At 41.6% G+C, this 11,671-nt stretch overlaps 1 protein-coding gene across 2 annotated transcripts; it reads right to left on the bottom strand.

The window, feature by feature from the left end:
• Positions 1 to 7: 7 nt before the first annotated feature.
• On the bottom strand, positions 8 to 6,149 carry ipcef1 (interaction protein for cytohesin exchange factors 1). 2 transcript variants are annotated; one of them, XM_028395253.1, is made up of 11 exons: positions 5,948 to 6,149; positions 5,016 to 5,069; positions 4,477 to 4,516; positions 3,824 to 3,993; positions 2,521 to 2,594; positions 2,291 to 2,362; positions 2,146 to 2,210; positions 1,872 to 1,996; positions 1,437 to 1,767; positions 896 to 1,086; positions 8 to 796 (listed from the first exon to the last, which is right to left on the bottom strand). In XM_028395253.1, the coding sequence occupies exons 2-11, from the start codon at positions 5,037 to 5,039 to the stop codon at positions 596 to 598; spliced, it is 1,293 nt and encodes a 430-aa protein (XP_028251054.1). In that variant the 5' UTR covers positions 5,040 to 5,069; positions 5,948 to 6,149; the 3' UTR covers positions 8 to 595. The 2 variants fall into 2 exon arrangements, with proteins under 2 accessions (XP_028251054.1, XP_028251055.1); XM_028395254.1 differs by lacking the exons at positions 4,477 to 4,516; positions 5,016 to 5,069; positions 5,948 to 6,149 and adding an exon at positions 4,237 to 4,327.
• Positions 6,150 to 11,671: the final 5,522 nt, after the last annotated feature.

Below are 11,671 nucleotides of genomic sequence, written 5' to 3'. Positions count from 1 at the left end.
ACTTTGGCCCTAAAGAGTGTCATGTTTGACATTTATTCTGTTTGTGCAGGCCCTAGTGTTCAGTCTAGAAATCCTCACTGATAAAATACAATTTTTAGGGCAAACATCCGACACAAACAATTCACAATAAACACATAACAGGCATTGGTGGTGCATGGCACCAATAACTAACAGTTGAAAACAGCTAAAAAAAATATGTTCACTACAGAAGGACTCAAAGCATTATGGCAAAACATACAACCAGAAATGGATCCATTATTTCATGCTCCAGCAACACCGAATAAGTTTATGCATAAGTTCACAGAATTACAACATTAAAACCATCAGCTGTAAAATTTGCTAATCCTACAAAATGTACAGTAAAAGTAATACTAAGACACATTTCACATTTTAATGTGAGCTGCTTATCAAATAAGTCTCCATTATTAGGAACAAAAATTTCAGTCTTCACCGATCCCATTACGCGACGAATAGCACTTAAATATCCAATGTTAAGGAACAGAGGTCTCAAGAGAATAACTCATCAGTATGTGTGTATCCACAGTATAAGACAGAGAGGTCTGAGAGTCCAAACACGGTACAGAGCCATAAGTCTTTATAAACTGGTCTCCACTACAGGAGCAGCAATGGTTGATGCAGCAGCCTTTGTGGTCTCTGATGACCCCTGCTGGTCCTGTTTGACACATATCTCCTGCACCAAAGGCACATTGGCCTCTTTCCACACTCTGAACTTGTCTGAGGTGAGCTCTGGGTCTGACAGCACTTGCTCTATGGCCTGCAAGTCCGCCTCTTTTGCCTGGGCAAGAAACAAAAAGAGCATGGTTATTATTTTAATAATGTGATCATGTAATACATAATCAGATCTTTACAAGAGGTAGACAGATATAAATCAAACCTTTAATGTACTGTTGAGTGTCCGGATAAGGTGCAGTTTATCATTGACAGCCTGGTTTTTACAGCGTTTTATGAAGGAAGCCCTGAATTCCCTTTTCGTGGATGGTTTACGATCTCCTAGTGGCGAGAGGCTGGCCTCTTTTAGATGAATGTACAGCTTCTCCATCTCATCCGAGTTGTGCCCATGATTGCCTGCAGCCAAAAAAAATAACGTATCAACAACATACACAACACAAACAGAACAATCAGGTAAACAATATCTTTCATTCACAGGTAAAATGCATTTCATGATCAGAAACAGAATGAAAATGTGTATTATATAACAGTATTTCCTTCGAGATCAAATACTGATCAGAGTATGAAGAAACAGGAAATGATCTCTGCTAGCTCATCTTTTTACAAGAGGAAATGATGTTTGAAGTTTGCTTGAAACCAAAACCAAGCGACTTTCTGTACAAAAATGTCACATTTTAACGATAGAACATTCTAGTAAATACACAAATGATAAAGCATCCAGTTAGGGGAGCAAAATACAAAAATACCTTTATCTTGAGTGCCTAAAACATCTCTCTGTTCATCTGCATCCACTGCAGGGCCTTCCCGATTTGATCCAGTTTCTGAGGATTCCTGTGGTTTGGAGCTCTCCAGCACAGTCTCCTCTGGTGGAGTTTGATGTGAATGGACCTGGACAGCGCACACCACTGCTGTTTCTCCAATGGGAGGAGAAGCCTGCGAAACGAGGTCTAGCCAGGACTGTCGGTGTTTGGCGAGTGAGGAGGCGGAGCTCTGGGATGTCATCGTACTAACGGGTGAGGAAAGTGATCCGTTGGCTTCGATGGGGACTGTGGAGGAGTAAGGAGGAGGAAGAGTACCCTGAAAGGCAAGGCCGCCATGGTTAGATGTGATAATTATTTAGCAACAACCAAGCAGGTTTGGTTTCAAGAAATATTCCATGGCCATTGAATCATTCTGCTTACCTGATGTGTGCTACCAGGTGGACCAGACGTATTCACAGAGTCCTGCAGGGACTGTTCAGAGTATGGTGGAGGTGGGATCTCCGTGCTTTCAGCTTCTTCATGATCACTGGCTTCACTATAACACTCTGAGCATCCAGAGTTTGGGGAGAAACATAAAAAGGCAGGATTCATTACATGTGACCAGCAATACAGAAAAAACAAATAAATAACAGCTTGTGAAAACTGGATTCATTTTTTTTTTTAAAGGGAAGATCAATCTGCCATGGGTGCTCACCGGCTGCAGTGTTTTGTTCTGTTGGCTCATATTGAATGGCGGCTAGCCCAAGCTTATTCAACCACCTGGAAATAAGGAAGCACAACTTTAAATTTAAAGAAAAAAAACAGCATTGCAGATAATCTTGTACTTTCATCTGACTTACAAGTTCATCTCTTCATGGCTCTCAGCAGCAAAATAAAACATCATGACTTGTGGGTGGCAGGCCTTGAATGCACTGTGAGGAAAAATGTTAAGAAAATCAAAAGATTGGACTGGAAAACTGAGAAACTGTTCCGATTAAGGTTGGATATACTTTCTATCTACACTGAGTGGCTTATAGGGCCACAGATATTTGATCATGATAGAAACTGAATTGAGTAAGTATGAGCTTACTATTTCTTCTTGCACTCAATGGCTCTGTCGATCATGAAGTTGGTGAGATCAATGTAACCCTCAGCTTTTTCTGCCTGCAAAACACAGATTGAACAACAGCAAGCATTAAAACACTGCAATGATTTCAAACCACTTCCTGCAATACCTGCCGCTGACATGCAACAGGCTACTTCTGCTGTTTCTGTCATGCGACAGTGACATAAATCAGACTTGACTTTGGAGACATCCTGCCAGTAAAACAAACATGTCAGTTACGTATGCCCGTATCAGAGACTTTCAGTGACACGGTCACATTTAGGAAATGCAGTAACACACACAGTGTGTGGCAAGCTGGCAGAGAGACAGCCACAGAAGATGACTCACCTGCATCCCCCAGTGTTTCACACATATCTGTCACTCACAAGGTGTTAATGTGTGCAATGTGTTGAATACAATAAAGGCAGTATTAGGCTTCAGCTGAATTTTTTTGCTGCGGTTTGAACAAAATACAAAGCAATACAATGCTTGCATATATAGTGTTATCAGCCGTGTCTGTGTTGAACATTCAAGATCCCAATGCTTGCACAGCTGCTTGACCCGCCACCCAGCAATTATCTTTCCCTGTGTAGGCATCTTAACAGTGACTGAGTTAGTGAAACCATTTTCCTCAGCTAGAGCTGCAAGTAGACATTAGTATGGCCAAACACCCAGAACCATCATACTCCTACTATGGACCTTATGTGTCACCGGCATCAAACAGTCGACACAGGATTTCTGTGAAGTAAGATTTAAAGACAGGCCACCACTATAGCTTGATACCACTGGTAGAGGCTGAAAACATAGACAAGCTGTTGTATATAAAATTCAAGGGAAGAGGTGGGTTTTATTTTCTATTAGTCATATTCCAGTAGTTTCATAAAAAACGCTAAATTAATGCCTTGAGTCACATCTTTATGATAAACAACACTGCTGCATGTATTCAAGTCAAAATCACAGACAAAAGCAGTCACCCAAAAATACCCGTAAGTCATTGTAGTTTAATAAAAATGTTGCTGGTCTTCTTGTGGCTTTAGCTGACAATAACAAAGGGGGAAAATGAAGTGACTTATCCTTGAAAAGTGCACCACAGAGCGATATTGCAAATGTGTCTGTAATATGATTTTCACCTTTACATATAAATATTTTGCATATTTCTCTGTAACTAAGGATTTTGGAACTTAAGTTGTTAACTGAACTCTTGTGAGTAATGACATGCTGGAACATATACATGTCTACATCTTACAGTCAAAGTGTTATAGGTCTGATTAAATGATGTCCTACTCACCAGCTGGTTGCTGTACCAGTAGAGAGCCGTCCTCTTCAGCACAAACCAGTATTTCTTCCATTTGATACCCAGGAAGCCTTTGCTCTCTTTCTTCCTGTAGAGCCAGCCCTGGTGGTCTGGCTGACCAAGCTCTTTGACTGAGATCCGTCTTCGGCTCATTATACCATTGCCTACGCACAGAAAACAGACAGACATAAATGCACGGAGACCTCCCGCCATCTGTCCACAGTTAAGGGTTTCATATGTAGCCAGAGACTGCAGAGGTTAACATCCTAAAGCTACCAAACTCAGCCGTTCCATTCAAGTCAAAATAGGTCACTGTTTGGTCAATAACCAAGTGATCACTAAAAATAACTCTGAACAAACCCACACACAGCAGTCAGTTCTAAAGTGCTGTGCTACATTCAGCCTACCTGTCACGGTTTCAACCAGGCAGCAATGGTAACATGGAAATTAAAGTTAGTTTCTCGGAAGGAAACAAGATGCAGCGACGGAGAGCCAAACGAGAAGTGAAGTGAAAGTAACCGAATGTTGTCTAAAGGAACCCTCTGTACACACTAATTGCCCTGCCACTTCACACCCACCCACCCACCGAGGGCCCAAATTACAGTTGAGGGCAAGCACAAAAACAAAACTGATAAGAGCTGACTTACCTCCTCTGCTTTTCTTCTTAGATTTGTGTCGGAGGGAGACCTTTGGGTGCAGAGCAGAGAACAAAAACAGGTGGTCAGAGAGAGTCAGAGGCAGGAGATGAGGAGCAAATCAGCAGCTTCAGACCCCCACATCTGAGAAGAAGAGGCTGCCTGGAACATCCTGTTTCTCGCACTGAGAGTCACATGCGTTTTCTCTCTCTGCTGTTCTCTTTACACAGAGACTTACACGCCTTTAACATCCTCATCTGTCATTCGACTTTCAGTCTTAATACTTTTCCTCTTAGTTTTTTTGCTTCCTTTTGAATTCAACTAATACCTAACTGGAATATAGCCTCTTCATCATGCTGGTGATGTATAAAACATGGCTACAATAAGTACTTAACATGATCATAATAAAATAAGAGAAGCAGAAGTATCTTTCTCACTAACCAGAGCTGGGTTTATATTTCATTAGTAAAGAGAACAAGACAGCCTCTGTCTCTGTGTCTGTAAATGTCACTTTGTCAAAACAAAACAGAAAAACAAGATGAAGCACTTACAGGGTTGTAGTCATCGGCAGCCATTGAAGGAGACACAGATATGGGGAAGGCTGCCTGTTGAAAGAAACCAGAATAAGTAGCTTATCTACAGAGAGGCTGGTTAACAATATTACTACCCGCAGATAAACAGACACAAAATTCCATTTTTTCTTCTTCAGCATGACAAGAGGAACTGACGTCATGGGTATGAAGTATGAAAAGACAGACAAATGCAACTGAATGTTTTTTTTGTTTTGTTTTTTTAAAAAAAGCAGAATTTCTTCATTTGTGGAACTGGAAGTTGAGTCAGAAAAGGTTGTCAGAGTAAATGTTCATGAACAGCACTGACTCACAGCTTCACTCAGCAGTTTCATATACTCTGTTACACATTAGCAAGAATTGACAGGATTTTTTTACAGTATCGCACCACAAAATAATTTTTAGCAATAAAGTTTTTTAGGTGAAACAATTCACTTTAACATCCAGTGTGATCACTCGCTGACATTGAGAAATCTAGTTGCCATTATTGACTAACTTCCTCTGCAGTCTGAGTTCCTCATTTGACAAAGCTGCCTGAGAGACAGATTATCACACAACACCAAACGTTAAATAACACGCCACTGTCAAAAAGCATTCTCCTGCTTGACATTTGCATAGTAGCCTATGATTTCTTAGAAATTAATCATCTCTACCACCTGTCACACCTCTCAGTAGACCTAAAAATACTTTCCCCATGCCCCATTTTTTTGGCTTAACCTTTACTTTATGCCATGTCAGAGTTGAGAGCTACACAAGATCAAACCAGCCTCAGAAAAATGTGAAACCCAGGTGGTGGGTTGGTCACAGGGTCCTGAGTGCTGCTGCAGTCGCTCACATTCAGTCACTCAACGCAAACTTTATACACAAATGCCCAAAATGAAAACAGGAAAATAAAAAAAAAGTCAGACTCATACCTGGTTAACAGATTAAACTCAGGTCCACCTAGCAAACTGTTATATCCTCTTCAGACACGGTGACAGGCAGCCTTCATCTAAGGCAAACGGCACGTTTCTGACTTACACAACACAAATGCATCTTATCTTGTTTTCCGGGTGTGTGTGAGTTCACCTTGTGTGGTAACTAGATGATGATCACCACATGAACCACAGCACAAATCAGACTTTACTGCGTTTATATGTTTAACTTCCTGTTGGATTTCCATGCAGAAGTTCAGTGTGTGACATCAGGCAAACCTGTATCTGTACAAGAGCTATTTGCATGATAGATGCACAGTGTGAATTCTTCAAAGACTCAATGAAAGGTGCTCTGTGGGAGGTTATACAAACGGGGAATTTCGTTTTTTCTTTTTTTTTTTTGGGTTACTGCCCTAAAAATGTAACAAATCTAACATAGCCGAACTGTAAACGAACAATAAAAAAGTATGTGATAGATTTTTGAAAACAGTATTTCTGGAAAACAGCAAAAATCAGAATATAAACACTACAGACTACAGTCGTAGTCTGGCTGGTCAGGTTAGCTAGCTTGTTGTTTTGTAGTTTAGCAATCGATAAAAATCAAACAAAAGTTCTAAATAAAATAGTCTAAGGCAGTTTTCTGATAAACACTGACTCTACCTGCCACCACAACCTCAGCGAAAGAAGTCTGGCCCGAAAGCTCTGCTCAAAGTCTGACCAAACCTTAGCGAGCATGTCGAGACTACAGAGGGAATCCAGAGAAAGCAGCTTCAGGTGTTTTCAGGTAAATTCGCGTCCTTTCCTAACCCTCACACCACGAAGAAGGTGAGACGGGTACTATAAATAAAAACACAAAATAACAAGATGTTTTGTTTGATGTAGCTGCATAATTGAGGCTTTTTACATCATTACTATTTTTCATTTTTTAAATCGGGGGGAAAAAAATAATCCCTTAAAAAAATTACGTGCAGTCCCCAAACATGGCCACTTGGGGTCGCGCAGTGCTCGCAGTTTAGCAACAGTGAGTCAGAACCACCAAAATAAAATTAAACAAGTCATAGAGGCCCATTAGTACAGCACAGCCATAATATTATTTATTTACATCCATACATTACACATGTCTTTTTACTGTGTTCTTGTATGAGTAATTTTAATTACTGCCTATTTTTAAAGCTTTAGTTCACTACTTCAAAAATCTGACCGTGCCATTCAGGGAGCTCACAGTGACTGCACCTGCTGTCTCAGGTTTATTGCACACATAACTAATGTAAAAAGAAGTGTTATTATGTCTGAGCTAGATGAGCAGTTTTAATAGTGCTCTGAGAGATGAAAAAACTTTTAAGAGGAATGAGGAAAAACAAGTGTTTCATGTTACAGAGCCCACTTTGTGCTTCAGGAAGCTGTGGCCTGGCTATCAACACTCCTCACAGTCTCGGTGGGGACCAGCAATGCAGCCATAACATCACTGCTCAAGCTGTATCTGTGCAAAAGCTTGGATGTTCTGGCCTCTGTCTGTCTGTGCCGGGATGGTGGTAAACCAGCAGACACATTCCTGGGTCCTGTGTTATTACAGTCTCCATTTCATCTCTACTTAAATAGACAGGGGCCTCCTCTCTCTTTCCACTAGCTATTGTAATGCAGCGAGTGGTCTGAAGTGACTATAGAGAGACCCCCCCTTTCTTTTACATCACTCACATTCTCACACTGTAGCTTCCTCTTTGCCTCCCCCTCCTACTTGCCACTCTATCTTTCTCATCCATATCAAGTAACTTCCTTGTGTTGCCCCTCCAAAGCCTTTAACATTTCAATTAAGTGTGTCAAGCTAAATGAAATATCTCAAAAACAGTCCACATTCTTCACCAATCAGTGATGAAGGAAAAGTCTCTGCATGCTGCTTTAGCATCATTTAAATGGGTTTTTTTTGCTGAAGCTGTGTTTTGGTGGAAGTGAAGTAATCTTGCCTGCGACTCATGTCAAAGGCCTCAAGGCCTCACAGGAATGCAGATTGGTCACACCATTGTGGCACTCAATCTCCCATCACGATCCATGCTGAGAATTGTCATGGCACTTAGTTAATGCCCCCTCCCAGACACTGCGTGTGTGTCTGTGTGTGTGTGTGTGAAGGGAAGAAATGAGAGAGGGGGGCAAACAGAGTAGCTATTATTCAGCAGAGGGAAACTCACACAGTTTAAATGGGGGAAGGGTGCAGGGCTGGAAATGATATCAGAGTCTAGCTTGCTCAGTTTGGTGGTGCTACATGCCTGCTTTTGGTAACTGTCCAGTTGACCTGGCACTGATACGACCTCAGTTTGCTACAAATGCACTACTGACTGACAGTAATGGTTTGCCTTTGTAATGAAATGACTTCTACTCTGCAGCGGACACACAAATAATCCGAAGAGAAACCAGCGACAATTACCTACGTCCTCTGTTGTATATAAATACTGACAGTGAGGTCAAGGTTTACTTGTTGGGTACAACAACAAGTCACGATTGGGCCATAAATCTGTACAAATGTGATCTGCTCACTTGCCATGATTGGCTCTGTGCCTAATCCATCTGATCCCTGTGGAGGTGTATGAGTGGTATGTGCCTCTGATGGATTGACAGTAACTCATGGTGCTGTGGTTATGTGGTTTCTTGTGTGTGTGCAGGGGCAGCAAAGCAATCCTTAACTTACCCCTGTGGTCATTTCATTTCCACATCTGCCAAAGCTTATAGGTCCGTGATCAATTTTCCAGCCGTGCCTGCAGCAAGGCAGGGCTTTGAGCTAAATGCTAACACAACAACAGTGGTAACTTGCTGATATTTGGCAGGTATGATCTGTGTTAGCATGGTAACAGCTGCTGATTAGTACTATAGACCAAGAAAAATGTAGATCAGAGTAGAATAATTAAAAATAAGTATGTTAAAATTGACCTGTGCATTGTGCAAGATATAAAGCTGCTAGCACTTCACATGCTGTTTCTTGGAACTTCATGCCTTGAGCTATGGCTCCTAATAAGACCCCAGAGTGTTATGGTGTGGATTCAGTGTGCAGGTGGTATTTCTGTATACCGGCCTGGTGGTTTGTGTGTGACAGTAAAAGTGTGTATGTTTTCTTATCTCTGCGTGAAATGTAATGGGCCTGTAATTGAGGCTCTCGATTTCACCACCTCTTGCCAAGGCCGATGCCTGTGGCATTCCTCACATTGCACAGCGGACGCAGCAGACTCACACACATGTATGCAGGTGCTGTCACAAACGGAATAACAGTAACCATGAGAGGAGTTACTTACTGCTTGAGAGAAGGACCAGGATCGTATGTGTGGTTGATTATATCTGTGAGAGCAAGACAGAGATGATGAACGTTAATGGTTTAAATAGCAGTACTTTTTTTTTTTTAATAGTATATAGTATTGTTTCCCGGGTTATCTGTAACCATTCATTATCTTTATCTATGTTCCAATCCAGCTCACTTTGATTTGGCCTGCAAAAAAACTGTGGAGACAGTTTAAGGGCTGGCATTTAGTTGGTGGTTCTGATAATACATTTTGGAAACCAGCCACAGGAGCATGGGCAGACAAGAAGCCTGTTCCCAATGCTCAGAATACTCAATTTACCTCAGCAGGGCCTCACCCTGCAATTTCAGGGTATGAAATTGACTCAGGCTCATTTTTCCGGCCTTTCGATTGCTAACATTTTTTCTGCTCTCCTCCTCCTGTCATCCATAAATTTTCACATCTTTGTCTCCTCCTTAAATTACTACTTTGCTGAGGACATACCGATGATTTTTTTTTCTTTTTTGTTACATGTGGCGACTTGGTGTTGTCTCTGATAGAAATGTGATGCACCATTACCTTCTATGCTTTGTCAGTGGAAAAAGAACAGGTTTTGTTTTCACAGACGGATCAGCCAAAATTAATACGACACATGATTAAATCCACTGTCAATCAATTTCCTCCTCCTGCACTGGTGCCAGAAGCAATGAGTCAACCTGTGCTTATCTATGAGATTTACTATAGCAGCCATCTATATATCCTAAATGTGAGTAATGTGTTTTGATTTAGCGTGCAGTAAAACCGGATGTGATGTACTTGCGTGCACCTCTTAGAATAGAACTGCTGGGGAGAGCAGAGGTATCGTGCAAAGCATTGAGTCATCGATATTTGTGTTAACGTGGGGAGTCACACTTCCTCGGGCCCTATATCCAGGACCGGGGGCCACAGACGGAACAGCAATCTTTGTGTGCCATCACATTTTGCAGTGGGATGGTAGTTATTTATAGGTCGGAAACATAGGGGAATGAGGATTTGTCATAACAGTGACATTTCTAAAGATTCTCCAGCCTGTAAAAGTGTCTCGGGGGTGGAGGCACACGTTGGTATGTTGGAGATGTTGGATGCTGGAGACAACTATGTTTACAAAAGCTTTTGAATGCATCACAATAACATCCTCTAATCTTATTTAGTAAAGAAAAGTTTGTGCTGCTGAAACTCAAAGAACCAATCAATGGCTGCTGCCTCTGTTTGCATCTCTGTGCATGTGCAACTTTGGCATATTTTCCCTGATCATAAAAGCAGCCCACCCACTGACCCTGTACCCCGTGGCTTGTTTTAAAAAGATTCCATGGCCCGCTGACTGTCCCTCCCTCTTGGAAAAGTAGACCCACCCTGCTCTTATGTTTCTTCTTTGACCTATGTGACACTGTGTGTTTGTGTATGGGTGAGGAACTTACCGGTTGAGGAAGTCACTGCTAGAGTGCCAGTCAGGCCCCTGCGATACATAGAGATTCATGTGTTAACGCATTTGCCCTAAAAAGCTGACTGAGACAGTAAGAAACCTCAGAGATACTTCTAATTCAACTTCCTTTTCAAAGCAAATGTGATGATTTGTGTAGTTATACCTGTACAACTGCAGCATCCTCTCTTGTAAAGGAGTTTAAGTACAGTATACATGCACTCAATAGCATGTGACATCTGAGGTTTCAATAGTGTTTGCTACTTTGGCATCACAGGAAAAAGATTTATTCTGTGATTAACAAAATTGACAAAGGCCGCACATTTTGTTTTTTACATGCAAAACTAGCAATAATTCAGCATTTTGTGTAACCACTTGTGATGTGCAGGCATAAAATGTTAGTGGTTAGCAAACTTAGGCAGTGGGTTAAAGAGAGTGCAGGTAGTATTTAGGCAAACCGCTGGCTTTCAGAAAGCGCAAATTAAGCAAGGACCGCAGGCGACTATAGCTTAGCAAGCCGGGGCACAGCAACACAGAGAGGAAGAAGAAGTGAGACAAGAGGCTGCTCTTGATCAGTACATACATGCAGAGAGAAAAACATTGACAAAGGAGAGAGAGGTGTTGGATCATTCTTGGTTGCGGTCCGATCTTCAGACCACGTTGACGGGTGCTCATCTTCCCCTGGGAATCCATTCTTCAAATCAATGAAAATGGTAAAACCCGTCGGGCAAGGTGACGGCAACCTTTAAATGTTTAAAAGGCAACATATGTGCACCAAAAAGAGCCCCTAATGGAAAACCTGCTTGTACCATATGGTCCCCCCAGCTGGAACCATCAAAGAGGTAAGGAGTTGCATAACCATCACCATCTGAGATACATAGAAAAGGTAACCTGACATTAGCTATCCTGTTTCACCACATGCTTAATAAAGAGAAGCAGGGTTCACCTCAAAAGTCAAAGCAGGTTAGAAAGACAGATGGCTCTGCAGTTTAGACCTACATTTAA

Source organism: Parambassis ranga, chromosome 22, assembly GCF_900634625.1.
Source record: "Parambassis ranga chromosome 22, fParRan2.1, whole genome shotgun sequence".
Lineage (NCBI taxonomy): Eukaryota > Metazoa > Chordata > Actinopteri > Ambassidae > Parambassis > Parambassis ranga.
This window is presented reverse-complemented; position numbering and strand designations above follow the sequence as displayed.

What these genes read in the sequence shown, in the direction of transcription:
- ipcef1 (XM_028395253.1), bottom strand. Translation starts at nt 5,039, where the DNA reads ATGGCTGCCGATGACTACAACCCT. An exon ending in CTGCCGATGACTACAACCCT is followed by an intron (nt 4,517 to 5,015) that starts GTAAGTGCTTCA and finishes CTGCACCCAAAG; the next exon opens with GTCTCCCTCCGACACAAATC. An exon ending in CACTCAACAGTACATTAAAG is followed by an intron (nt 797 to 895) that starts GTTTGATTTATA and finishes TTTCTTGCCCAG; the next exon opens with GCAAAAGAGGCGGACTTGCA.